This window comes from Doryrhamphus excisus, linkage group LG16 (assembly GCF_037039965.1).
Source record: "Doryrhamphus excisus strain RoL-2023G ecotype Guam linkage group LG16, RoL_Dexc_Guam_v1.1, whole genome shotgun sequence".
Taxonomy (NCBI): domain Eukaryota; kingdom Metazoa; phylum Chordata; class Actinopteri; order Syngnathiformes; family Syngnathidae; genus Doryrhamphus; species Doryrhamphus excisus.
The window spans coordinates 9,073,969-9,099,453 of record NC_136372.1 but is presented as its reverse complement, the minus strand read 5'-3'; the positions used below and the strand labels follow the sequence as shown (position 1 = coordinate 9,099,453).

The window sequence follows — 25,485 nt, the reverse complement described above, 5'->3', positions numbered from 1 at the left end:
CTAGGGGCAGTGTATTCCAGAGTGTGAGCAAACGCAACTCTGACTAGCTGTTCAATTTCCTGAAGCTGAAGTTCCTGAGCTGGAACTATTATTTTGAAACAAGTCACATTGATTGTACATATTGTGCTTTCGCAGAAGGGAAAAAACAGAAAAGCTGTACTGAATCACAGCCACTGATGCAAGTTTAAGAGTTTTTTGGAGGTGCACATCAAGCTCTGCCCAGAGGATTTTGAGGGGGAGGAGCCAGCTCGCGTTACCTACGGTAAAACTGATTTTCCAGATCTTCAAACTTACTGTTTTCAGGAGGAAACTAGAGATCAAATAGTTATTTGAAAGAAAGAACGTGGAGGACAACATTAACAGTCACACTGCACTTACCCTTGATTTGACTTCTCCTTAAAACCTTCCCCTTCTCTTTCTGCTTAGTTTCAGATCAATGTTTTCAGGCCTGAAATAAGGCGATTAGCCCTCCTGCACTCGCTCCTCTTCAATCGCCTCCCCACTCATTGCTAACTCCACACCGGCTTCTTCACATTTTCTATTGTCCGCAACTTTGTGGGTATGAAAGAGAGGCATGAAAAATAAAATAATTTATTTTATCAATAGCTTTACAATGTTAGATGGATGTATACAGTGGTGTTCACATTAAACAATTTTGACATATGACCTTGTAGATTATTATACTTTTGATTTACCCTTACGCAAAGAGAAGCAACATATTATGTTGTGGAATTAAAAAACACATATACACTGTACACTTTGACTGTTTTATCAGAGATGCTGCATATTATCTGTGTCGGAATTTTGTAGGGTGTTTTACAAAAAGTTACACAATTAGTAGATTTAAAGCCTAAATGCATACATTGGAACCTCAAAGACAGGAGTGTCCTAACTTTTTCCTACCGAGAGCCACATACTGAAAAATGAAAGGATGCATATCTGTATTATATTTGGAGTTTATTCCCAACCTAATTGCCCGCAATTTACAACATAATCCTGTTTTGTTTGTTCCAAAATAATAAAAAAGTAAAATGACTGTTTTTCTGTAGAATATTACAAGTTTAATCTCATGAAAATTATACTTTTTTCTTGTCGGAATAGGACTTTTTTCTGTAAAAATTTCGACTTTATTCTTGTAAAATTACAGCACCCACCCCCCATTTTCACTGTTTTTTTTAAAATGTTCTAATTGTTTAAAGTCAATTGTAAATTTTCTTCATGTAATTACTTGACTTTATTCCTAGAATATTTTGACAAAATTTTTGTAACATTCAAAATATTCAGAAACCTAATTTTCCAAAAATTGCAACTTTTATACTAAAATGATTTTCCTGATAATATTATGTTATTCTTATAAAATTCCCACTTGTTTTCATTATATCACTGCAAATTTTTCAATTGTTTGCAGTTGCAGCGTTTTTTTTTTTTTAAATAAATGGCCGCCCGGGCCGCACCCCTGCTTTAAGATGAAAAGGTCTCAATTTTCTTTGCATTTCCTATATGAAATAGAAGAACTAATAATAGTAGAACTAAGTTCCATGGTCAAACTTTCACCATCATAAAACAATTAACTTCACAGGTAAGGTTTTATGTAACATTTTAAAAATTGATTGATTTGGATTAACTGTTTCACTGGTTAATCATATTGTGCACTACTTGGCTACAACCAGCAGAGGCGCTGATGATTCAGTCTGCAGAGCGAAGACGAACAAGATGTCAGCTATTTCGACTTACGGCATATTGAGCAGTACAAGATTGGCACAGAGGCAAGAGTTTAGAACATTGACATACACATTCAGGCATTTCTATGAAACCAGCATCATAAGTTTAGTCAAATGCCCATCATTTTTTGTGACGGTCATACAAATGTAAAAAAAGTTAACCACTAATTACTTAATCAACTCAAATTTGGTTAAAATCAGAATTGATGAAGGCTTTTTACTTTAGAGGTTCCACCTGACATTTTTGGAAAAAATGGCCCAATACAAAGTGTGGCAGCTTTCTGTGTTGTTTTTGTGTTGCTGGTATATACATTCCTGTCAACTCTGCTTTTTTTGTGGGAAACTCCAGGTTTAACAGTTTCCCATATTTTACGTTTTATGAAAAAAAATCCTCTCCGGTTTCACTCAGCAACAGTCAGGCAACATCGGTGTTACACATCCTGTAGCCGGTTAAAGTCCGCCACTCCCTTATTTTCGAATGAAAACGTTGACAGGTATATACTGGTATATACTGGAACGGCTTGTCTACTGCTTTTATGGACTTTGTGCCAGGCAAATGCAATAGGGCTTAACATTTTGTACTATTTCCTACAAAATTCCCACCAGGTCCTCCACCATGTCAGCAGTGAGTGTGCAACACCATCTGATCCAAAGGTGACTTGTGCTTTTGCTCATCGCGTCAGCATCCGCGATGAAGATAACAGCAGAAAGACACAATTCATTTTAAATCTGAACTAAAGTTGCTGTATAGTTTCTATACTTATCGACTGCAGCGACACCACTCAACCCATTCGCCGCAACTAGCAAGTTGCCACGATGCTTTAATGTGACTAGTCGGCTTGAAGTGGATTCATATCAATAGCTGGTAAACAATATGATCGTAAACACAATGCAGGAAGGCAGTAGAGGGGGTCACAGTGGCTGTCACTGCCTCTTTTTCAAAGTAAGAGTCTTGTTTCTCACCACTTTTTACAAATGTTCTTCCAGTCTCATCAGTCCAAGTGTTCTAATGGATTTAAAGAGGGAGTCCTTATAAAGCTCAGATGAAACAATTATACAGTGTTTTTTTTTCTTTTGACTTCCTTTTGATGATCATGTTCCACCAAATGATTGTCGTTAAATAAACATCACATTGATCAACCACTCACTCACACACACACACACACACACACATTTTGCAGAAAAGATGCCTGTGATGTGGAATATTGAGCTCTCAAAAGAAAAAAAGTTGTTCTCAGGCTCTTATTTTGAAGTTAAGAGCCGTGCATCAAACAAAAGAGGAGAACCCCGCGGTGGGTGGTGGAGGATTGGCACAGCCAAGGCTGCTGGGGGGCCGGTAGAGAGTGCCATGCTGGATGGGAGGTTCCGACAGCAAGGAAGGGGTGGGAGTCCGGCTTCCTTTAGGCCTGAACAGGGTACCTTGGCCCGGGGGCTGCACCTGGGGCTGCGGAGATGGGGCGCTCTGGGGGACGAGGGGTGGCAGAGGGGGCACGGGAGGCGGGTGTGGTCGAGACTCCTGTTCCACAAGAGGCTCGGGCTGGGAGTAACCATATGCCGGTGGCCGGGATACGCCCTTCTGCTGCCTCCGCCATGAGTTGTAGTATGTGGGGTCGCTGATGTAGTGGCTCACAAAGGAGTGGGTCTTCTGGCGGCTCTGATCCATCTCGTACTCGCTGTCGCTGCCCTGTGGAGATGCAGAAAATCATATAATAAGACGCGTTTAAGTATGCTGGAAAATACACTGAAAACAAGTAATTTACCTTAAATTACGTAATGTCTTTGAATGTAGCTCCTCATTGTTCTTAATAATTTCATTCTATTAATTCTATTAAAGAAAGTGTGAGACAAATGGATTTTTAGACTGATGTGGTGGCCGCACGGTAGTGAGTGGTTAGCATGTAGGCCACACAGTCAGGAGGTTGGGAAGACCTGGGTTCGATTCTCCTCCAAAGAGGCGAGAAGAGAGCAAAATAGCAATGTTTTGTGGATAAAAGGGTAAAAATAAATAGAGGTCATGACACGTAATACCTTTGTGGACAATGTATAATTTCGGAAGGTACATTTCCGGAGAGCCAAATTACTGGAATTATATTACATGAATATAGCATAGCACAGCTGCACGTCACAGTAGAACAGAAACTAAATGAGGATTAATTATCTTGCGTAGTAAGGTGGGGAGATGCTGATGCTTAATTGTGCTCCAAGGTACCGCCGTGCTATTTGTGAAACACAAACAGTTAAAAGAGAAAAATGATGCTATATGTTACACATTTGTGTGCCTGACAAGTGGCTGGGCTTATATTGTTCTGCTGCAGCTTAACAGATGTTGATGCAGCATTTATTTGCACAAGTGGCAGGTAAACAGTGGGAGGCTTTCGCAAAGGAAGAACAACAAGCATTTGTCTCTCTGTCCCACAAGAGCAGCTCAGTCAAACTGAGTTGAACAATGTTTCCAGATTGTTGCGGTAGAAGACAAATTGGCCGGGGAGATGCGGCGTGCTGTGAGAAGACAGGTGTGCTCCGATCGCATTTGTAAGCATCTTCGTAGCTCGCCCCACCCATCCTGATACAAACCGTGGGAGCTGGTGGAACATTTGAAACTGAATAATTATATCTCTATTATGACTCATATCCAGGAGCGTCAGCCATAACCAGTCCACACAACATACTTCTCTTAAGTTGGCTGGTATTCGATTTCTGTAAAATTTTTATCAAGATCCGATCCAATCGTTTTTTTTTAACCAGGTTTTGTGTACAAAAAAATATATAAGGTTACAACAATATCATCAGAAATTTCAAAAAACTGTAAAGTTACAGTCTATATGTGCCCTGTGATTGGCTGGCGACCAGTCCAGGGTGTACCCTGCTTCTCGCCCAAAGACAACTGGGATAGGCTCCAGCACCCCCGCAACCCTCGTGAGGATAAGCAGGAGAAAATGAATGAATGTAAATTTACAAGAAAGAAGTCATACATTTACAAACTAGAGCTTGGAACGTGGGGAGTGCAAACCTCGCCATTGTTCTCCCCCATATTATGATTCACACCAAAATTATAATCCTTCATCGTTTGGATCAGTCTTTTGTAGAACCTTTTGGAAACTTGTCCTATATTTATTTTCTAAAGTGCTCTGACAATGTATATGCACAAATACCGAAAATGGTCCGATCTCATAATGTCAAAGAATCCTTAAAAACAATCCTGGATCCAGACGGTGATCTGGATCACCCCAAAAATTGAATCAGTTCTTCCACATCCCATTTACGACAACTGTTGCAAATTTCATCCAGATACATTCATAGCTTTTCAAGTTATTTTAAACACAAACAAACAACAAACACCAGCAAAAACATGACCTCCAATCTCTGCATGCGCTTTGCGCTTATGTAAGAATAAAGACAATAATAAAGTCAGAGTAGTTAAATAGCTGCTATCTAATAGCATCTGTCCTACAGCATTTTATCAGCCCAGTTGCAAGTAGGTGGATCACTGATTACCTGAGAGTCGGAGATCTCTGATGGCTTCTCAGTCAGGCTGCTGCTCTCTGCTGGAATCAGGTCGTTATATTTGGTGCTCACATCCTCATCAGAATAGTGAAGACTTCCAGGACTGGGCCTTGGTGGCGACCTGTACCCATGTACAGTGTGTACACAATCGAGTGTGAGAGATATGACAAGCAACAGAAAGTGTAAAATAAAATAACACTGAATAATGATGGATAAGATAAAAGTTACAGCTATAATTCTCCCCAGTCATGTGCTCCAGTAAACACGAGGAAACTTTGTCAATGTTGTGACACCGCTCAGTTGATAATTGAAAGGCTCACATATCTTCAGTAGGGATAACAACATACAGTCAGAAAAAATGCGGCACAGTACATTAAGCTTTACATCACATTTTATGTCATTTGTTAGGAGAACCCATCATCAAAGCATAACTTATGGTCTCACTTCGACAGATAATAGTATGTTTTGCACCTACAGTAAAACCAGCAGATGTTTGAAAAAGTGGATCAGTTGGTAACAACTTTTGCCAATGGAGATACCGTACATGAGAATAAAATTTTACCATCACATTTTGCATTTGTGCACTCGCATTGCTCTGCACTTATTTGGGCTTTGATTGTGTTTGCCATCAATTCATTCAACAACAACAATCTGGACATATTTGGAGTCATTCCAATCCATTCTATTGGGGACTGGAATTGTCATTAGACATTGGCGAGAGGAGTGGCTGTATAAAAGTTGCATGTTGTGCACGTTCTCATGCATGAGCTGTTCAGGGTCAGTAAACTGGGTGGGTGCTCACACTACTCAAAAACTAAATTTTTGCACTAAATTCTGATCTGATTCTGAGGGACTTCTGATCAAAAAGAACCCTTGGCGTTCGTATAAAAATGGGTCAGCAGAGTTCTGTAGATGCTCATGAATGTAATTGCTTGCAAGAAATGTGGCCTTGAACACAACAATGCTATTAGTGTCAAGTCCTTTTAAGAGCTCAGGTCAAGTAAAAAAAAACACTCCTTTCCATTTGGCTCCAGTCATTAAGTCTGTAATGTGAAGATGAGAGAGAATTTGCCCATTTCTTTTTCTTCTTTATTCACTGAAGTGATGATGCGTTCAAGGTCAGTTAACATTGAATCAAATGTCCGCAGAGCCCCACAATAAGGCAGTCGGTATTAGAAATGGAGGAGGGCTTGAAAGACTTTGATGAAAGTCAATGTAAAACATTGCATGAGTGTGTGGGGGGTGCAGAGCAGACGAGTATAAACGGCGACAATGTCAAGTGTAATATTAATTAACAAAGCAGAAAAGTGATAAAAAAGATAAATCACTGAGAATGGTGGGGATCTTAGTAGACACAACAAAGGGACATCTCCTTTGGGTTAAAGGGGATTACTTGAGTGGGCGGACTGAAAGAAGAAAACATCCACTAAGAATTCTGACAAATCAGACATTAAACAGGAAGACACCATATGGGGGAGATCACACTACAAAATACTTGGCAGTGAGCTTTGAATTATTTAAGAGCACTAGATTTTTCCTCTGTGTAGTAACTCATGCCTCGGTCCCTCGCCCTTTCATATATGCCCCCTCAAGGAGAGCCCCCGCCTTTAACTCTGGCTTATGGGTCCACTCATTAGCAAAGAGTACAGCGGCAGACTGGAGCTCTTCAAAGAGCTTCTCTGTAGGCTCCTCGGCCTCCTTGGTCAAGGGGAAAAGTGAAAACAAACTCCTTTTAAGATCTTGCGGCTGGTCCACACGGCACTGCTTTAATATAAAACTATAAACTTTTGTTGCGTTTTAGAGGGGGTGTTTGCATTTGGATGTAGGGAAAATTAACAGTTAACTTCACTGATTAATTGGCTTTTAATGTATAGATGAATCACTGTATAAATGGTCTGAACTCTTGTATCCATGCAGCCCTATATTCAGTGGCTGTAGCTCGGTGTGGGCAAACTCTTTGACTTGCGTGCCACATTGGGTTAAAAAATGTGGCCTTGGAGCCACCTATATATAGGTGGTTATCAAACAAAATGACATTCTCGCTCAACAAAAGCGAGTTGACAAATCACATAAGTCAACTACTATTACGTGGGTGATAAACAACAACAGAGCGCTAAACACAACTTAAAACTGTTATTTCCTAATACCCGCAAGGCATGCTGGGTAGTCCAGCTGCAATAACAACATAAACTATGAATAACAAAACATTGGCGGGGCTGATGTGGCTCGTAGGCCAAAGCTTGCCCACCAATGTTCCAATGGAAGAGCGTTTTCAAGCTCTTGCTTCTTCTTGGCAGTATACTGGTTTATGGTGAGTGACTATATCACGAGTCAGTTACTGTACCACACAATTTTAACTGAAAGTGCATAAAAACGTGTTTCTTTGTTTACATGACAATGGTATTTGATGTGGTAAATTCATGTTGTGTGTTGTTTATTAGTTTATGAACAGTATGTGGCAATGTTGTGGCCATACATCATATAAGTAGGTTTGGGTCTTCACAAGAGATTTTCTTTGGCTGTCACGCTGCATGGGCTTTGAAACATCCCTTATCGAATGTTTACTCAAACATGACCAAACCTGACAAAGTCCAGCTGACGGCTTAAAGGATGTGCTCACATATCAACGCCGGCTTAATCCTCACAGCACTGTGCTGCAGAGAGGAATTCTGGTGTGAAGCACAAAACTTTGTCCCCAAAAGAACTCTTTGTCCAGCACTGTGATGGACACATAAAGAATACACAGCAAAGCTTATGAATGCTAATTAGCTGCTATTGTACCGCCTCCTTATAGGAATGATTGCTACATTCATACTGCTGAATATCAACGATGGGAGCGGAAAAGGGGGGTCTGAATCAGCAGCTGGACTCATTGAGCCTCTCTCTGTTCTCTCAACATAGATAATATACTGTGGAAGATGAGAGGAAGACATAACAGCATGTAGGAATGATACTGTATCTCCCCATTAAAAGAAAACAACAAAGTTTGGAGATGCTGCAGCAGGGGAGTTTTCTGACTACGGAAATGAATTCAGCTGGATCGACTGACCGTGTGTAGATGCCATTCTTGCGGCAAAAGGAGTTTTTCACAGAGAGACGTCTGTTGTTGAGCTCAAGCGACGGGAAGCGGCCCTCGTCCAGGTGAACCATCTCACCGTGGGTTAGTGGCAGCGCTGTGCAGTTGGAGGGGTTTCCTGGGGAAGAGTGGGAAGGACACACTGGTATAAAGATCCATGTTTGGCTGCAGGACCCAGCACCACCCCTCAAAGACAAGGGGTGACCCAATTTGTGGACATTTTACTTGTCAAATATCGCATATTTAAAAGGACTGTTGCAACAGAACGCAAGTGCGACGGTGAGATGTCTCCCTTGTGCGCTCTTCTCCAGCAGATATCTGCAGCTGTGTGTCAGAAGGACTTTAAGTCCCCAATCGGCGTAGCAATCGAATTGCTTTGTCAGGAACAGGCGGTGCATTCATAGACATCCAATTGCATTGTTTAATGCCCAGGCAAAGGCCTGCAACCCACTAAAAATGGCTATATGACTCACTTTAGTGTCGCGACTCACCAGTTGAGATTAGGCTAGAAGTTACCCAGATGCTTCAGAGTTCAATAAAATCGGGGGAATAATCATCTGTTACTTTATGTAACATCACATTGGTTTCTGATGTAAAAATGGCAGTATAGACCCAGGGCTTTCTTTTAATTAATATGTATGTACGTATGTATATTTATGTACTGAACACAAAATTAAGGATGTGGCAAAATCCCAAAAGCAACACAAAGTCCTGTACACCAATGAACATTGCTAAAATGTTTCTTTTTTTTTGGTACGTTTTGTGAAAAAAAGGTCATGAAAATGTATCCGTGTTGGTGAGGGTAAAAGCGTGACCTTGCACTTGCCTGTGAGCAATTGGAATAAATTATTGTTGAAGATTACACGCTGCAAAAAGGTTAAGGAGTGAAGTTTTTTACTCGCATTACATTCCAAGACAGAGCAGAAGCATCATTACATTATGAAATTGTCTTTTAAAACATTACTGGAAGGGGAAGCTTTATATAAACTCCCATTAATAGTGGAGGTCTTATAGACCTAAAATCTACTGATTCCTCTTGTGTTAGGGTCGGCACCGACCCGTTTTACTTTTTAATGCATAAAAAGAATCACATAACATTTGTTTATTGCATCAAGGCTTTTTGACTTTGTCAGGAAACTCTATGTCAACAAAATAAAACCCCCAAAAAATGTTTAATGGTCTCGTTGAAATTATTACCACTGTATTGTGAGGGTCGGTTTCGACACGGTTATAATAATATGATTATAAAGCAATATTTTGAGCCAAAACTGAAATCATAAGCGCACAATTAGCCAACACAATGACAACGAGCTCCTCTTCTCATCATGTAAGCTTCAGGGGATTCTCATTTTGACCGCTTTTCCAGTATACCAGCAGAAAAACAATGTCCAGACATGTGAGGTAAATTCACTCATTTGAGTGGCCATTTGACTGGCTGATTTCACATTTACAATTCGGATCATGGAAAGAATGACAAGAAGTACAGTGAACCAAGATATGGACCACATCTTTGGTGACAATGACGGCGAGGACAGACCAGCATAGCCATTCAGATGAGCAGGACAACATGGACTATGATCCAGAAGACACAGTGATGCGAGTCAGATGAAGAGGTCGCTGGTGGTGAAGCTGCTCCTGCTAGAAGATTCAAGTCCAGAAAGGGCAAGATCTTTTGAAGCTCAGTACCTCATGATGTACATGGAAGGGCAGCTGCTGCAAATGTCATCAAAATGACCCCTGGGATAAAAAGGTTTGCTGTGACCAGTCAGTGACATCAACACATGTTTTAGGCTGTTTATGCCACTGTCACTGAAAAGAATAATCATTACTATGGCAAACACTGAAGGGAAAAAAGTCTGCAGGGCCATGTGGAAAGATATTGGTGAGGAATTCCTGGATGCTTTCATTAGTGTTCTTCTTGCTGGACTGTAGAGGTTCTGCAATGAGGCCACTGACCACATGGCCAAGCAGAAATATTTTCCAGACAACGTCACTTTAGACATTTCAAATGATATCAAGAATCCTCAGATTTGGCAACAGAGAGACCAGAGGAATATCTGACAAGCTTGGTCCCATGAGGGATGTTTGGTAGAAATGGGTGCATTTCTGGGTGCTCTTTCTGCAGATGTTCAAACCAGGCTAACAATGACAGTGGATGAACATCTTGCCCCTTTCCAAGGAAAATGCCCCTTTGGGCAATACACAGGCAAAGTTGCGAGTAGTATCCCTGAGAAAACCAGGGAAAATGTGTGGTCCTCCATATGACCATTGGACAATAACTTCTCAAGAAGCTTTAGCTTTGTGTTTGTTTTGGAACTAGTCATTTATTTCTATTTGTTTGATTGGTTGTTGTTTATTTGGTCATGCAAATCTATATTTTGTGTCATCGCCTGTTCTGCTTTTTGATTTCAGTGTATACTAAAGTTCTTTTGCTGAAAACAATAACTTTTTCTACCTTTTCTTGACATTAATATATACGGGTTAAAATTGACCCGAACACCATAGATGTTTCTTTAGTGATTAATACTAAAATGAGAAAATAAATAAAACTAATTGATTTAAGAGATATGTTCTATAGCCCTCAGCCAGATAACAAAAGAACCTTTCATTTATTAATATGATTCTTTTGAGGTTCATTTTACCATTTTTGGAAATTGAAATCGAGGGGTATAGTGACAAAAAAAAGGCAGACTTGCCCACACCAAAAATATTAAAACCAATATTTTAATGGATGAGGAAGGCTAAGAAGGCAACAAAGAGATGAGAAGCAAATTTGATGGTAACCTATTGTTTTTAGTGTATTTTATAGCTGATCAAAACTGACCCGTTAACATAAGAGATGATACCAGAAAGCTAACACAAGAGGAAGGTTAATAGTCAATATGTTGCTGCTGTGGTGTACTTGAGTCAGTCAGCCAGAACTCCGGTAAAACAAACAATGGGTCACAATGGGTTCACCGTAGCTGGAGAGGGGTCGACAGGGGGCTAAAGTCCTGTTTCAACACAAGTCTGGTTAGTGCTGGTTTGTTTACTGACCCCGGTAACCCAGGCACCAAGTTAAATGCTGACTCTGCTCAAAAGTCAGCTGAAGATTATGACTTTTTCACTCTTTCTCACCAAGCTGTGTCCATCATTGTGAGCACTGAGACATTTATCACAGCAACCTGATTCTGCCCCTCAACCGCCTCCTGGTGGCTCCCCCCGGTATTGGCGATACAAAACAAAGAAAATGCGTGAAATTTTGATGAAAGCGTTTGACAAAAAGTAAACAGCATGACTGAACATGGTGCTAAATGTGGAGACTGTAGATGTCAGCCATGACCAAGATAAGGCTGGGTTCCCTATTGTCAGTTGTGTGGCAGCGGTTTGGGTTTCTCCACAGTAATGTCAAAACATCAAGCCAATGTGCAAAGTATGTTGACAGTTGATGCCCTAAGAAAACGGCAACACAAAAAGTTTGTATAATTATTTGAGGAGGTACCACCCAAGTGATGATACGGAAAGCGTGGAAGGAGAGAGGAATTTCCACAGCCTGCCACTGCTGCCAGTACAGTACAGCTGCTGTTAGCAGTGCAGCCACCCGACCAATGCAGCAATCAATAGTTGCAAAATGTTGAACTAATCTCTTGTCGGCCGCATGGTGGTGGTTAGCATGTTGGCCGAGCAGTCAGGAGATCGGGAAGACCTGGGTTCGAATCTTTGCTATGCTATCTCTGTGTGGAGTTTGCATGTTCTCCCGTGCATGCGTGGGATATCCTCCAGTGAGGATAAGTGGCATAGAAAGTTATTGGATGGATCAGCGGCATAGAAAATGGATGGATGGATGGGTATTATATGTCGTGTATTGCAGGTGGGGATACATTGTAGCTGTCTATTTGATATATTTGATCACGATTAATGCTATTTTGTCCATAGTTAACTCAGAATTGATCAAATTTAATCTCAGATAAAAATACAGTAATATCTATAATAAGTAGGGGACATCTCTACAACAACAACGATAACAACATAAAATCATACAGGGATATCAATTTTGGAAATATGGGCCATTATTTAAAAAAGTAATGATATATAGAGGGCGGCTACCCGGCGACCGAGTGGTTAGCATGCAGGCCACACATCTTGGAGACCCGAGTTCAATTCCACCCTCACCCATCACTGTGTGGAGTTTGCACTGTTTCTCGCTGTGCATGCGTGGGTTTTTTCCGGGTACTCCGGCTTCCTTCCACATTCCAAAAACATGCTAGGTTAATTGGCGACTCCAAATTGTCCATAGGTATGAATGTGAGTGTGAATGGTTGTTTGTCTATATGTGCCCTGTGATTGGCTGGCGACCAGTCCAGGGTGTACCCCGCCTCTCGCTCTAAGACAGCTGCAGCACCCCCCCGCGACCCTCGTGAGGATAAGCGGCAGAAAATTAATGAATGAATGAATGATATATAGAGAGCAAGCATATTTTTGTATTACTATTTTTCTTTATTATTAGCATAATAGCTCTTAAACTCGCCCACAGTGGTTCAGCAAATACAAAATTTAAGCCAGTGAGGCCTCTCACACTGACACAAACATGTTTTTTTTAATTACAGTGTCAGTTCAGGGTAAGATTTTTTATTTATGATACCGGTTTTACATTTTAAATGTTTGTGAGTATAAAAGCCTATTTAGGAACATTTAGAAATGATTATTATTACCTTTCCTTCATGAAATGTACAAGTGAAAATACCTAAAACGCATTTTTATCTTGGAGCAGGACAATAGTCAATAGACAATAATTTCACTTCTCTTTAAAAACAAAGTCAAATAAAAATGCAGATATGAATGATTATATTACAGTAAATATTATTTGATTACAATACTGTAACTATTAGTTAGAAATACCCAAGGTTTTGAATGTTTAATGTGAGCGTCAAATTGTCCTACTTTTTTTTTCATTGAACGCACCGTATCCCTTTCTCCTATGCACGACAGATGTATTTTAGATGTATGGATGCATTTGGATGTATTTCCCCCTTTTTCTTCCACCTCATATTTACTCCTAATTGCTGATACTATGTGGGAATGAATAAAGCTAAGATTTGATGACTTTGAATGCTCATGTGCATAATTGTGGTACCTCTCTGAAAAACAAAGTCCACCAAGGCTCTTTATTCATTTAGTGCTTTTCAATTGATGTTGTCATCATCAATTTGAGCAATCTAAATTTCAATGATTTTTTTTGTGATTTGCCATTAAAATTAATTATCAGTTAAAATTCAGGAAATAATTTGGGCAGAGCTTATAAGTAAATAAGTACAAGTTTTTGTCTTACAGCCTTCTTACAAATTGCTGTAAAAGCAAAGCTCCGTGAAAGCTTCATTAATGCATTAACTTTGGCAGACCTATTTTAAAGTAACCCTTATGACCAATTATTCTTGGATGATATAATCTAAAATTACTTTTTTCCTACCTGCATCAGTTTTCTTGGTGTATTTTTTACTCTGCCCTCGGATGATGAGGACAAAGACCAGCAGCAAAATGAAGATGAGGCCCACCAACGCAATCACGACCAGAAACCACCATTCCTCGTAGAAGGGTGACACTTTCTGGGCTGAACACAAACAATATGAAGCACCAATTAAAGCAAACATGTAATGGACAATTAACTCACATCGAGATGCTCATTCGACTTTGTTTGTCTTCTCAACCTGATATGGAGGGTGATGGGAGGCTGGGGGAGCCGTAGCCGTAGTCGTTGACAGCTATCACTCGAAAATCATAGGTGACGCCTTCTCGCAGCATATCCAGGTTGAGGGTATAAGATGTGACTTCTTTGGGGATGTCTTTGATGAAGATGTCCCATAGTCCCTCATCTTAAAAATACAAGGACTCACATTGAAATGTGTAAAGTTACTTCTTTAATTGATTTTGATACTCACCAGATGGTCTTGCTTCAATGACATATCTCGTGATGGGTGCACGGCCTTGATCACCGCTGGTCCAGTGCAGTGTGAGTGCAGAGCCATAGCGAGAAATAAAGGGCTCCCCAGGAGGTCCTGGGGCTCCTTGGGAGATGTCAGAAGGTAAAGTAGTGAGGAGGTGATCTGTTAACAAGTGTTGTACTGTAAGGCAGATAAGACACATTTTCAAACCTTCTCCTGGCCCCGTGGTGATGTTGGCTTCCACCTCAGGTCCATACGTGAGCGTTTTGGCTCGGATGCGGAAGTTGTAGGTGACACCGTCAGAGAGGTCCTTAATCTTCATCCACAGGGGGGCACTGCCCTTTACGTCCACTGTCACTATTTTACTGACACCTGGAGTGCGAGGAGAGGAGTCTGTACAGAAAAGACTCTCGATAGCTGCATTCTGCAAGATGTAGGATTAACACACTTTTCATGTATGGTTCGGTTTAAACCTTGCTAGTATGGTTCATTTAGTGTGAACTAAGTCTAAGTCAGAACACAGAACACACTGTCTGCCTGAGCACAAAACAGGAATTATTGTAAGTTAATCTGACTCAAAATCTGCCTTTGCTAAAACATAATTAAGGCACAACTATAACTCCATCAAATTGACCAGTCTCTCTCTCTCCTCAACCATCTTTGCTCGCCCACAAGACTGAGTGAACAAAGTTGTAGTTTGCTCAGAGCCAAGAGCCAATGCCCTAAAGCCAACTCTGACCAAGAGTCACAAAAGTGGGGCTGGCCAAATAATGGCTCAGGGGCCATCCGTAGCTCATGGATCATGTCATTGCATCAAAGCAGAAACAAAATAAAATTTAAGAAGCAGCAAAAATGGTAAAAATAGAGCAAAAGGCACAATGAGAAAAGGATGAAATAAAGATGCCAACAACCAATAACAACACATAGCTTTGTATTTAAAGACAAAGCTTTGGAGATAATTGTCATAGAGACCATAGCAGCGTCAGCTCAGCATTCAACCTTGGCCCCCGATTACTTAACAATCTGGTGCAGGCACACAACCATTTAAGCAGCTATTAGTCATGTTCCTTTCACGGGGAGCAAGCCGCACATTATATATATTACAGTGTACTTTTACGAGGGCACATCTTACTCTGCACCGTCATATTTTCTCAGCTGTGTCATAAACGCTGCATGTGCTATCTGTCTGTAAAAGATGAGAGTTTAAAAGAACACGGTGACCCCTCAAGCTAGAGAGGTGGTAAATCACAGTGTGCTGGGAAGGCTGAGTTAATGAGACCCTGCGGGCAGGAGGTTCTCACCGTCGACTGGTGTGCACGGCTCGTAAACCAGGCGGTAGCCCTCCACGATGCCATTGGCCTGCTTGGGCTCTCCCCAGGACACGTTGACGGAGGTGGTGGTCAGCTCACTGAAGTGGATGAAGCTGGGGGCACTGGGAGCTGTGAGGAGTAAAAATGTTATAACATAGTAATGATGTGGAAATGTTGACATTCTTGCATTTGGACATGTGGATCAAATAATAGAACCTCACACACACACTTAACACTGGAAATAATAGGAAATGTTCTACTTTAACTACTGACTAACTTTTACAACTGGTGACAATTGGTGTGTTTGTACATGCACAAAAAACATATTGCATAAATGGGGTGTAAAACTGGCTTTTAAACATGCATGTAAACACCTTAATCACACATTAATCCACGGTGAGATGTAATCTGGAATTAATTGTGGCCAAGTGGGTCACGATGGTATAGGAATGGCTATACCATTACCTGTGTGTGTATCTGTGGGCGCACTATGTGCCTGTGCACGATCCATGAGTGAGTGACAGCCTAACGCCACTCCCTTCTCAGGCCAATCGTCAAATCTCATTCAGTTTAACTCGTAATTGTGACATTACGGACATTTTTTGTACAATCTGTTCTCTGACATCAACCATGGTAACATATTCTAGTCTGTGGCCGTGGTGTCATATTTTTGGGGTGAAAGAAAAGTGTAATTTATAGACTTTAAGGCAATTTACTCTGTATAAAAGGCAAAGTGCCTCAATTCCTGAGCATCTGTTATGGCTCTGATGCAGCAATTGTAGTATCTCTGTGTAAAAGAGGTTGCATTAGAGTTTTTTTTTTAACTAAAGTGGCCCTAAAGAACAAAACTAGCAATGCACAAACTCATCCTGAGACTTTTTTATCCAGCTAAGTGTTGCGATTTTATATACAATTCACAAAAGCTTTTGGATTTTGTGCTGGCTCTCTTCCCGGAGTCTTTCGTTGGGGAGAGCCAAAACTGTTGATTGTGGGGGTTTCTCCTTCGCCATCAGTTTCACAGCCTCATACACTAACTACTTTTCAGACTTTCAAAACTAAAGGCATGCAGGACAGACTCTTGTTAACTAATGAAGAAAGGCGCCTTTGTGTGATCAGGGCTGAAATGCTAATCAGTGCAGCTCTCTCTTTATTATTCATTGCTCTGTGACTTACTCGCTAGACGATGCTGAGACGATCTCTCATGCAAACTCCTTGGGAGAGATGGTTTTACATTTATTCCATTTTTTTTTTACCACAGGCACACATTGTGAATAAATAGTGGCTTAACCTTGAGCAGAGGCTACAACCGATGTGTTTTTACACAATAAGGATGTGCAGGTGTCACAGGCACACACTTTTTTATGGCCTTCAGTTTTCCAAGGCTTCTTAAAGCTGTAATCATCTGCATTCATTCACTGTCACTGCACCACACATTATAGTATACTGTTTTGCACAGCAGCTAGATGTGGATACTATATTGTTGTGCAGCCATGTTGAACTATTTTTCTCTTATCATTCTATGCTGCAGTAGGTAGTCATATTTTGCTACATGGTCATATATTTCCCTTTTTTGCCTTTTTTACTATCAACCTTTGCAACTAATAAGCTCCATTATTTTTCAGTTGTGCTCAGGAGTCACCTGCTTGCTGAGTGCGCCCTCTGGTGGGCAGGGATCGTGGGCCGTCTCCTGCCGCGTTGAAGGCGGCCACACTGATCATGTAGGTGGTGTAGCCCGTCAGATTTTTCAGCTTGACCCCCAGCTCGGGCAGGAACAATGTGCGCAGACGCTCTGTCTCGTTCTGCAGCTGAAACTCCCAGAAATAGATCTGGAAAAGATAGTTCAAGGATGCTGCAGTGGGGGAATGATGCAAGTTTGGCTGATAGTAGCGCAAGATTGGGTATATGCGCCATGAGCGTGCGCTCCAGCCTTCTGTTTTCAACCTGACTCCTTTTAATTGTTTGCAGGACCGGATTGGCCAACCAGGGCAAAGCCTGATCAGAGGAGGAAACATCTCTCACGCTCTCTCGCTCCTCCAATGCATGCCAGTGCACCATAACTCCGTCCACAGCTTCCCGTGTGAACCACTCTAAGCACCCAGCTTCCTTATTTAGTGGAACCAGGCTAAGTTAGCCTGGGGGGCTCTTAATAACTAGGGGTTCTTTTAATGTACGTGTCCCATTGTTCCTAGACAAAAGGCACAGGGACCACAACATTGGGTTAGATGTTTACCTTGTAACCTTGTATGTCTCCGTTCTGTGCATCTAGAGGAGGGGGATCCCATGTGACGTCCAGCTGGGTGGCAGTGGATGATTGGACCACAACATTCTGGGGTGGGGCAGTCGGGACTACAAGGTTGTGGAGCAGCATTGAATTAGCAGTCACAATAAGAAAGGTGAGCATGGTGCAAGCAGGTGATACATGTATAATGTATGTATGCATAATGAGAGAAAACACACCTGCCTCACCGACAAAGACCTCCTGTGGCGCGCTGCTTGGACCCTCCCCCACAGCGTTGTACACACTGAGTCGGATCTCGTAGCGCTTGTGTTTACTCAAATCTGTGTGGAGAGAAGGCCGCATTAGACAGAGAGAACAATTAAGATAAAAGAGAAAAAAAATATGTTAAGTCTAGAGAGTCATGCTGTGATAGTGATAGTGCCTGTGGCGAGACGACATCGCACTCTCAACTAAAAATGGGTGGGAAAGCTGATGAAAGGATGGGGTTGTTGTGGGGACATTGGGAAGAGTGTAGAAAATAATGACAAGGCAGATTGTGAAGATTAAAGTCACACACATATATGAGGCTCAACAGGAGTGGAGTTGTAAGCATCTGTAGCAAGGGCTTGCTTTGTAGGGAATAAAATAGATGACACACAAACAGATAGAGGGGGGTGTGGGGATATAAAAGAAGATTTAAAACTTACTGTCAAGTTCATACTGAGTGAGAGAGGATTCGCTCAAGTTCCTGATGCTGTAAGGTGCTAGAGTTTGCAGGAAAAGAAAACTTTACACACTTGCTCACATCATCTTAAAAGACAATATTTATGTATTTGTAATCTGATTTTTTTGGTACAGAATATTCAGCAGCCTCAGCTCCCATTTAGTACACGTTGAGTGACAAATAGTGTGCTGCCCAGCCTTTGGATAGAGTAACTGTTACACTCCCAATAATAATGAATGTAATGTATAGAAACTTACCAGTGAGATCAGCCCAGCTTGGGGAGGGACTGTTAACAGTACGAACTGTAAAACTCCGTAGTCGGTCGTAGTACAGCTCTCTGTACCTGACCCTGAAGCCCAGCAGGACTCCATTGATGTGATCCTCAGAGGGAGACTATGAAGCCAGACATTTATAATCGTGAGTTGACACGAGTGAAATTATTTTATTATTATATAACAACAACATTACCTGCCACCGGACCAGCACAGACGTGGTAGTGTGAGGAGTTACAGACAGAATTACGGGGGCTTTGTCTGGGGCTGGAGAAAAGAAGAGTAAAATATAATAATACTAAAAATAAATGAATAAATAAAGCGAGAAATCCAACAGAGAGCAAAGCGCCGTCTTCAAAGTAAATACAGAGCTTGGTGCCATCAGGTATTCACTGTCAGCATGATACATCAAAACATCTATCTATATGTAAACATTTAGTACAACTTTCCTTGCTGGGAAAACTACAAAATAGTGGCAAACCACTGGAGACAGGAAAAACGTGACGGGTACTTCTATGGGATTGGACAACATTTAAGGTCAATAGGGGTCATGCTCTGATTTTTGATCTCGGGTACTTCAATCTGAGCAGAAGGCATTCAAAACCAATATGGGTCTTGTTCTGATTTTGACACTATGTACATCAGTTGTAATAGTAAAAATTAAGTGTCTTGCGTGACTTCAATGAGATTGGACAACATTCAAAATAATTCTTGTGCTGACTTTCAAACATTGGGCTCAGACTAAATCATTACACTAAATCATCTGCATTTTCTAACCCCAGGTACATCAACTGGATTGGACAGCATTCAAAATTAGTCGGTGTCTTGCACTGATTTAGACCCAAGGTAGCCGACTCAAACTGGAATAGACAGCGTTCAAAATCACTAGGGGTCTTGCAATAACTTTTGACCCTTTGTCCTCCAATTGGATTGGATCAAACATTCAAAATCGATAAAGATCCTTGTACTTCATATAGATCAGTACATGTACAAATTTGACCTTTGACCAAAAATTTGTTATTCCTGTCTTTCAAAACCTATATGATTATTTAATTTGATCTGAGGGACAAATGGTAGTTTCCATTTTGACTGAGTAGAGCATGTAAAAGAAAAAAACATAGATATTTGACCTCCGCTACCTTTATGTCCAATCAGAGGTCTTGAGGTCTTGCAGTCCTTGAAAAATGAAGTTCTTACCATCCTGTAGTGTCGTGATGGCCTCACTCTCCTGACTGTATTCACTGTCTCCAATGTCATTGGTGGCTTTAACACGAAACTGGTAGGAGGTGAAGGGTTTTAACCTTTCAAGAGACAGGAACCATGTCATCTAATTGGTCTTTGTGGAAGATGGTAATATTACAAGATGGTGTCACGTTTACCTGTCCACCGAGTAGGAGTTAATCTCATGACTGACAGACGCAGAATGGACTGTCCAGTTACTGTCTGGCAGTTCTCTGTACTGCACTGTATAGTAACGGACCGGGGATAGGCCGTCGCTGCCAGGTTCCCATGACAACAGCACTCTGCGAGCCTGCACTTCCTCTTGAGGCACGACGGGCCGGCTGGTGGGTTGGGGTCGCGCTGAAGGGCCAACACAAATGCTGATTTTTCCATGTGTTGTGTTTTTTGGGTGTTTTCTTCCTCTTTAAATGCCTCTTACCTCGCTTCTCTGTAGTGACCACCAAGGCCTCAGTGGCTTCGCCCCAGCCTTTACGTGTTTGTGCAGTCAGGCGGAAGATGTAAACCATTTCAGGCTTGAGCCCCGTCGCCGTGTATTGTCGAGCACTGGGGCTCAGAACATCAACAGTGGCGGCGCTCGTGCTGGAAGAGTTTCTCCTGTATGTGATCTGATAAGCTGCAAGGACAGCAACTTTCTCACAAACCATCTTCTTATATCCAAATGATGATGGTTAAAACATAAAAACTCACCTAGGATGATGCCATTTGGTTGGGAAGGAGGTTGCCAGATGAGCCTGACTGACGTTGTTCTGACTTCAGGAAAGAGGATGCCAACTGGAGGACCTGGAACTGCAACACCACAAAGTACTGTATGTATAAGTATACCGTATCAATCGGCATCATTTTTCTTTTCTTTCAAGGTCATCAAATTACCATCATCCAGTGTCCTCTCCAGTATGGATGGCGAGCTGCTCCTTCCATCTCCAATACGGGTGAATGCCAGGACACGGATCTCATAGAGTACATACTTGTCCAAACCTGTCAGCTGGACACTGTGGCTCGTGTTGCCATCCACTGTCCAGAAGTTTGGGGTTGCTTCTGAGTCCTTCTCTTTGTAGATAACCTAGCAGTGTAGCCATAGTAGATCAGTGGAGAAATATAGTAGTTTGCAGTGGGAGTGGGAGTGCTTGCTGACCTTGTATCCTAGGATGAGTCCATTGCGGTCCGGCTCTGGGACTTCACCCCAACGTACCAGGATTCTGCTAGAGGTAGTGGCAAAGGCTGACACATTGGTTGGGCCGCTGGATGGCACTAAAAGAAACAAGTAGAGTTTAGATACTGAACCCCCAGCTTTGTACATTCCACTGACAATTTTGCTAACCAGACTCCCTGGTCCTGCCATGGACCGGCTGGCTCCAGGGCCCAGATCCAATTCCGTTGATGGCCTGAACTCGGACCTCGTACTCTGTCCACTCCTCCAGGTCTTCAATGGTGAACTCTCTCTCCAGCCGGTCCATGATAACGTGGGAAAGAACTCCTCCTTTAGATCCGGCTTTGGAGTACTGGATGCGGTAGCCCACCAGATCTGGATTCCCATTGTACTCCCACTCGGGAAGAGGCTGGGAAAATGTTGAATATTGTTATTGCATCATCATAAGGGGAAAACAACACAGTGATTCTGTGAAAACATACCACCCATCGAAGCCACAGGCTGGTTTCACTGGCCGTCCGTAGGGTGACGTTGGCGGGGGAGATGTCCGGGGGGGCCTGCAGGGTCTGGATCTTTCTAGAAGGTTGACTGGGGGGGCTGGTACCCACGATGTTTACCTGTCGCATTCTGAATCTGGGGTCAAGAAAAGCATGGATGAAATAACAAGAGTACACTCACAAGCCATATTACTAGCATGTGTGCTAAGGTGTCCACCTGTAGAAGGTGTAAGGGTTCAGGTCCAAGACCTCCATGGATCTGGCGTCAGGCTTATTAGCTAGCTGATGAATCTTAAGCCACTCTTCATTCTCTCCAATTATACCAATCTGTAAAGCACATGGACAAGCTGGTGGTATCATCAGATTCACAGTTGGACCAACGGAACTGACATGGGTCACAACATTAGATACACTTGCACTACCTACTTAGAGCCAATATAAGAGCTTTATTAGACTGTGCAGGTGTACCTGCCTGGTCCTACCTGGGCTTCCACCTGCCAGCGGGAAATGGACGTCTTGCCGTCATAACCGGGCTTGAATTGCAGATTGACGGAGCGGGCACCAATATTGGAGATGGCTAAATTGGTCGGGGGTCCAGGTAGCTCTGTGGCAAAATGATAGACAATGTGGCAATATTTAGAAGGAATCAAAGAGAAAGAAATGGAAATTTGCCAAAAAGTTATAACTAGAAACCTAGGAAGAATGCACCTTCCATTTTCTGGAGCGACTATCAATTAATCATTAGTTTTTAACTCAAAATGAAATTTTAGCTCTTCAATTTCAGACATTTTTCACAAGACATCCCCTCCAGTACTGGCTATTGTAGACAATTTTGACTGATCTTTCAAGGAACACAGAATATTGTGTTCTATGGCTATATAAACATGGAACATATGAAAACACCAGAACAATACACAATACAATAACACCAGAAAAAAAAGTTTGTTTTTCCCGTTTTCCATTCTTTCGTACCTGTCATGTATTTTTCAATTTATTTACTTATCCAATGCTTATTAAATGCAAATTTGTATGGCTTAACAATACTCTACAGCCACATGCATTCGTGGGGAGTCACTTCACATCTCTTTTAGCCTGTCATGCAAAAAATGCTATATGCTATATGCTAATTAATGCTATAATTAAAAAACTCTCAACTTCCCCAAATTTCCAAATATGTACTGGATATTTTCCATCCATTTGACACTCTGGATTTCCAAATCAAACAAATGAAAGTACTCACCTGGTGGGACACCAGAGGAGATTGTGGAAGCCGAAAGCTGACCTTGACCTTTGGAGGTCATGGCGGCCACCTGGATGGTGTATGTGGTTAGCGCAGTGAGCCCCGTCACCTTGTACTCTTGAGTCGGGTTGGGCAAATAGTGGGTCACCCTTGTGTTGGTTCTGTTGAACTCCTCCCAGGAAATGCGATAGCCTGGAGAATGAAACAAATGAGAAACAAAAGCCGGGCTGATATCCAAAGACGTTATTTGTACAGTAAAAGAAATCACCTGTGAGAAGACCGTTTTTCTCTTGAGGCTCCTTCCAACTGACTTTTAAGGAAGTATCCAAGATGTCTGTAAAGCTGAGGTGTCCCACAGCACCGGGGGCTATAAAAATGATGAAAAAAAGAGAAAGAGGAGGTAAACGAACCAGAATAATTCCCGATGCCATGATACCAGTAGAGACACTTACTATCCTCGTGGGTGCGTAGGCGCTGAGGCGGACTACGTGGGCCATCTCCTGGCGTTGTAAAGCACAAAACTGATGTGTAGTACTCTGCAAACTTCTTCAGACCTGAGATGTAGCCCACATGGACGCTATCTTGGAAGTTGGGACGTGCCGTCACCATGGTGACCTCACTTGCCCGAGTGGGTTCCCACGCCAATAGCTGGAAAGGTTGAGATTGAGGGCGTAATCATACTAGGCCATTTGTACCGTGCTGCACTTGAACACCCTTCCTGGACCCCGATGGTCTGCACTCACACTAAACATTCATTTGCTTGTGCCAAAACTTCTATTATGCTGTTTCACTGCAATTTCCCTGACTTTGTAGCTTATGCTTCATTTTTCTTATTTTGAGTCTTTTTTGTGCAAAGTGGTAGCTGTTACTAATTACTTGCCAATGGAGGAATTGCATGAATTAAATTACACGTCTTTATTGTGTACACAAATGAAATCATCTATGAGCAAACATGCTGTGGCTTTTGAATCATTTTTAATGTATCAAATGTATCAATTATTATTACTGCCTCATCTGTACAATCGCTGAATGCAGAGAAACGCTACTTATGTGAAATATTTTTGCGCAATACATTGTTTATAGTGTTTCATGTTTATTTTTATTATTATTTCATGCACTGAAACAGGAGAAGCCTTTTTTAATCTCGTTGTACTTTGTGCAATGACAATAAATGTATTCTATTCTTTTGTATGCTATTCTAAGAACCTGTGAGGAACAGTTGCATTAGTCATTCTATGACTTAGCTGAGTTGCATCCATGCATGTGTGTCCATGCATTCATGCCATGCATGGCCCCACTTCTTCCAATCTTGCCAGAGGAGTTGAGCTCCTCCAAACTAGCCAAATGTTTCAGTCATTAGGTGTAAAATGGCCCCGAGCATGGTACGACGGGCCAAGTACAGTACACCCTGACAGTGTCTTCTACCTCTGGCCACTAGAGGGAGGGAGTTAACAGAGAGGGGTTCTCACCTTGTAGCCCTGGTTGATCCCGTTAATAAACTGAGGGCTGGGGGCACTCCAGGTGAAACGCACAGTAGTGGAGTTGACAGCCTCGGCTTGCACATTTCCTGGTGGCACCGTGGGCACTGATCCAGAGGATAGCAGGTGCAGGAAAAGGATGGAAAAAAGAGGATTGGGATAATGGCAGAGAAAGCAAAAATGTGACACATTCAAACTCTTTTAAGATGGTGAGAATCAAGCATTTCATGTTGCTCATTTGGGGCGTTAGCTGGGTGTGAGAGCGATTGCCTCGGGCGCCTTCCAGGTCAACCCTGCGGCATTTTGTTTGAACTGAGCACGTCTTTGTGATGCAAGGCCGAAAACACAATCAGAAGTTGTGCAATTAATGACTCACTGGTCAGCACCTGCACTATCCTCTATTCTCTGTCTGTGAGACCATCGAGCACATTACACCCCCCCCCTTTTAATTTTAATGGGGCAAATTAATAAGAGGCAAGCTCCAAAATATGCCTGTTGTGATTCACTGGCAGCGGCTTGGATGATGAAATTAATATTTATTTTTGGCAACGGAACAAGGATGAAAATATAACCATGATGCCTTTTGTACCTTCCAGGAATCAAAGTCTTTTTCAGAAATTATTATTCACAACAACAAATGTTCAACATGTGATGCAATAGGATGATTTTATTCACACTATCTGAGAAGGTGGTTCACGCAAAGATGGTATTTTAATGCATAAACAAGAAGTAATATTATAGAACATATTCTTACCAGAATTTAGTATAATTTTCTACCACAAGTTATGCACTACAGTAGAAGTAGAGTTTTTGTACTGAATGTATTTAATAAAAAAATAAACAAGTTACAGTAATTGTATTTTTTTTTTTCCTCTGTACCATGAAATTTTATTTGCTGTTATTTGATGTTTTTGGTATGCGCATTTCGAGCGACCGGACCGGAGCAAGAAGAAAAACAGAAAATAAAAAGAGAAAGGTGGGGTGGGGTGGGGGGCGGGGGGGGGGGGGGGGGGGGCAGCAGAGAGAGAGACAAAAACAGCAGCAAAAAGAATTCCCATAACAACAACAGTGACAAACAGAACAGTTAAATGTCAATGATGGCTAAGGGTCACACTGGAGATGATATCAGTGAAATGAA

The 25,485-nt window shown here is 41.8% G+C and overlaps 1 protein-coding gene across 2 annotated transcripts in view; it reads right to left on the bottom strand.

The window, feature by feature from the left end:
• Nucleotides 1-577: 577 nt before the first annotated feature.
• The window catches only part of sdk2a (sidekick cell adhesion molecule 2a), a 155,382-nt gene continuing 130,474 nt past the window's right edge, over nucleotides 578-25,485 (bottom strand). Inside the window, exons 18-45 of one of the 2 annotated variants that reach the window (XM_058050159.2) lie at nucleotides 24,339-24,454; nucleotides 23,322-23,517; nucleotides 23,138-23,236; nucleotides 22,870-23,061; nucleotides 22,112-22,233; nucleotides 21,847-21,956; nucleotides 21,615-21,765; nucleotides 21,304-21,541; nucleotides 21,118-21,233; nucleotides 20,856-21,045; nucleotides 20,673-20,771; nucleotides 20,404-20,598; nucleotides 20,123-20,324; nucleotides 19,941-20,044; nucleotides 18,940-19,010; nucleotides 18,729-18,864; nucleotides 18,455-18,511; nucleotides 17,987-18,088; nucleotides 17,760-17,875; nucleotides 17,169-17,355; nucleotides 15,521-15,658; nucleotides 14,430-14,612; nucleotides 14,217-14,342; nucleotides 13,986-14,150; nucleotides 13,748-13,888; nucleotides 8,275-8,419; nucleotides 5,217-5,346; nucleotides 578-3,405 (exon numbers count right to left, since the gene is read on the bottom strand). In XM_058050159.2, the coding sequence (XP_057906142.2) occupies nucleotides 2,989-3,405; nucleotides 5,217-5,346; nucleotides 8,275-8,419; nucleotides 13,748-13,888; nucleotides 13,986-14,150; nucleotides 14,217-14,342; nucleotides 14,430-14,612; nucleotides 15,521-15,658; nucleotides 17,169-17,355; nucleotides 17,760-17,875; nucleotides 17,987-18,088; nucleotides 18,455-18,511; nucleotides 18,729-18,864; nucleotides 18,940-19,010; nucleotides 19,941-20,044; nucleotides 20,123-20,324; nucleotides 20,404-20,598; nucleotides 20,673-20,771; nucleotides 20,856-21,045; nucleotides 21,118-21,233; nucleotides 21,304-21,541; nucleotides 21,615-21,765; nucleotides 21,847-21,956; nucleotides 22,112-22,233; nucleotides 22,870-23,061; nucleotides 23,138-23,236; nucleotides 23,322-23,517; nucleotides 24,339-24,454 (4,244 nt within the window). In that variant the 3' untranslated portion in view covers nucleotides 578-2,988. The remainder of the gene's footprint in view (nucleotides 3,406-5,216; nucleotides 5,347-8,274; nucleotides 8,420-13,747; nucleotides 13,889-13,985; nucleotides 14,151-14,216; nucleotides 14,343-14,429; nucleotides 14,613-15,520; nucleotides 15,659-17,168; nucleotides 17,356-17,759; nucleotides 17,876-17,986; nucleotides 18,089-18,454; nucleotides 18,512-18,728; nucleotides 18,865-18,939; nucleotides 19,011-19,940; nucleotides 20,045-20,122; nucleotides 20,325-20,403; nucleotides 20,599-20,672; nucleotides 20,772-20,855; nucleotides 21,046-21,117; nucleotides 21,234-21,303; nucleotides 21,542-21,614; nucleotides 21,766-21,846; nucleotides 21,957-22,111; nucleotides 22,234-22,869; nucleotides 23,062-23,137; nucleotides 23,237-23,321; nucleotides 23,518-24,338; nucleotides 24,455-25,485) is intronic. The other variant, XM_058050160.2, reaches the window with a different exon arrangement.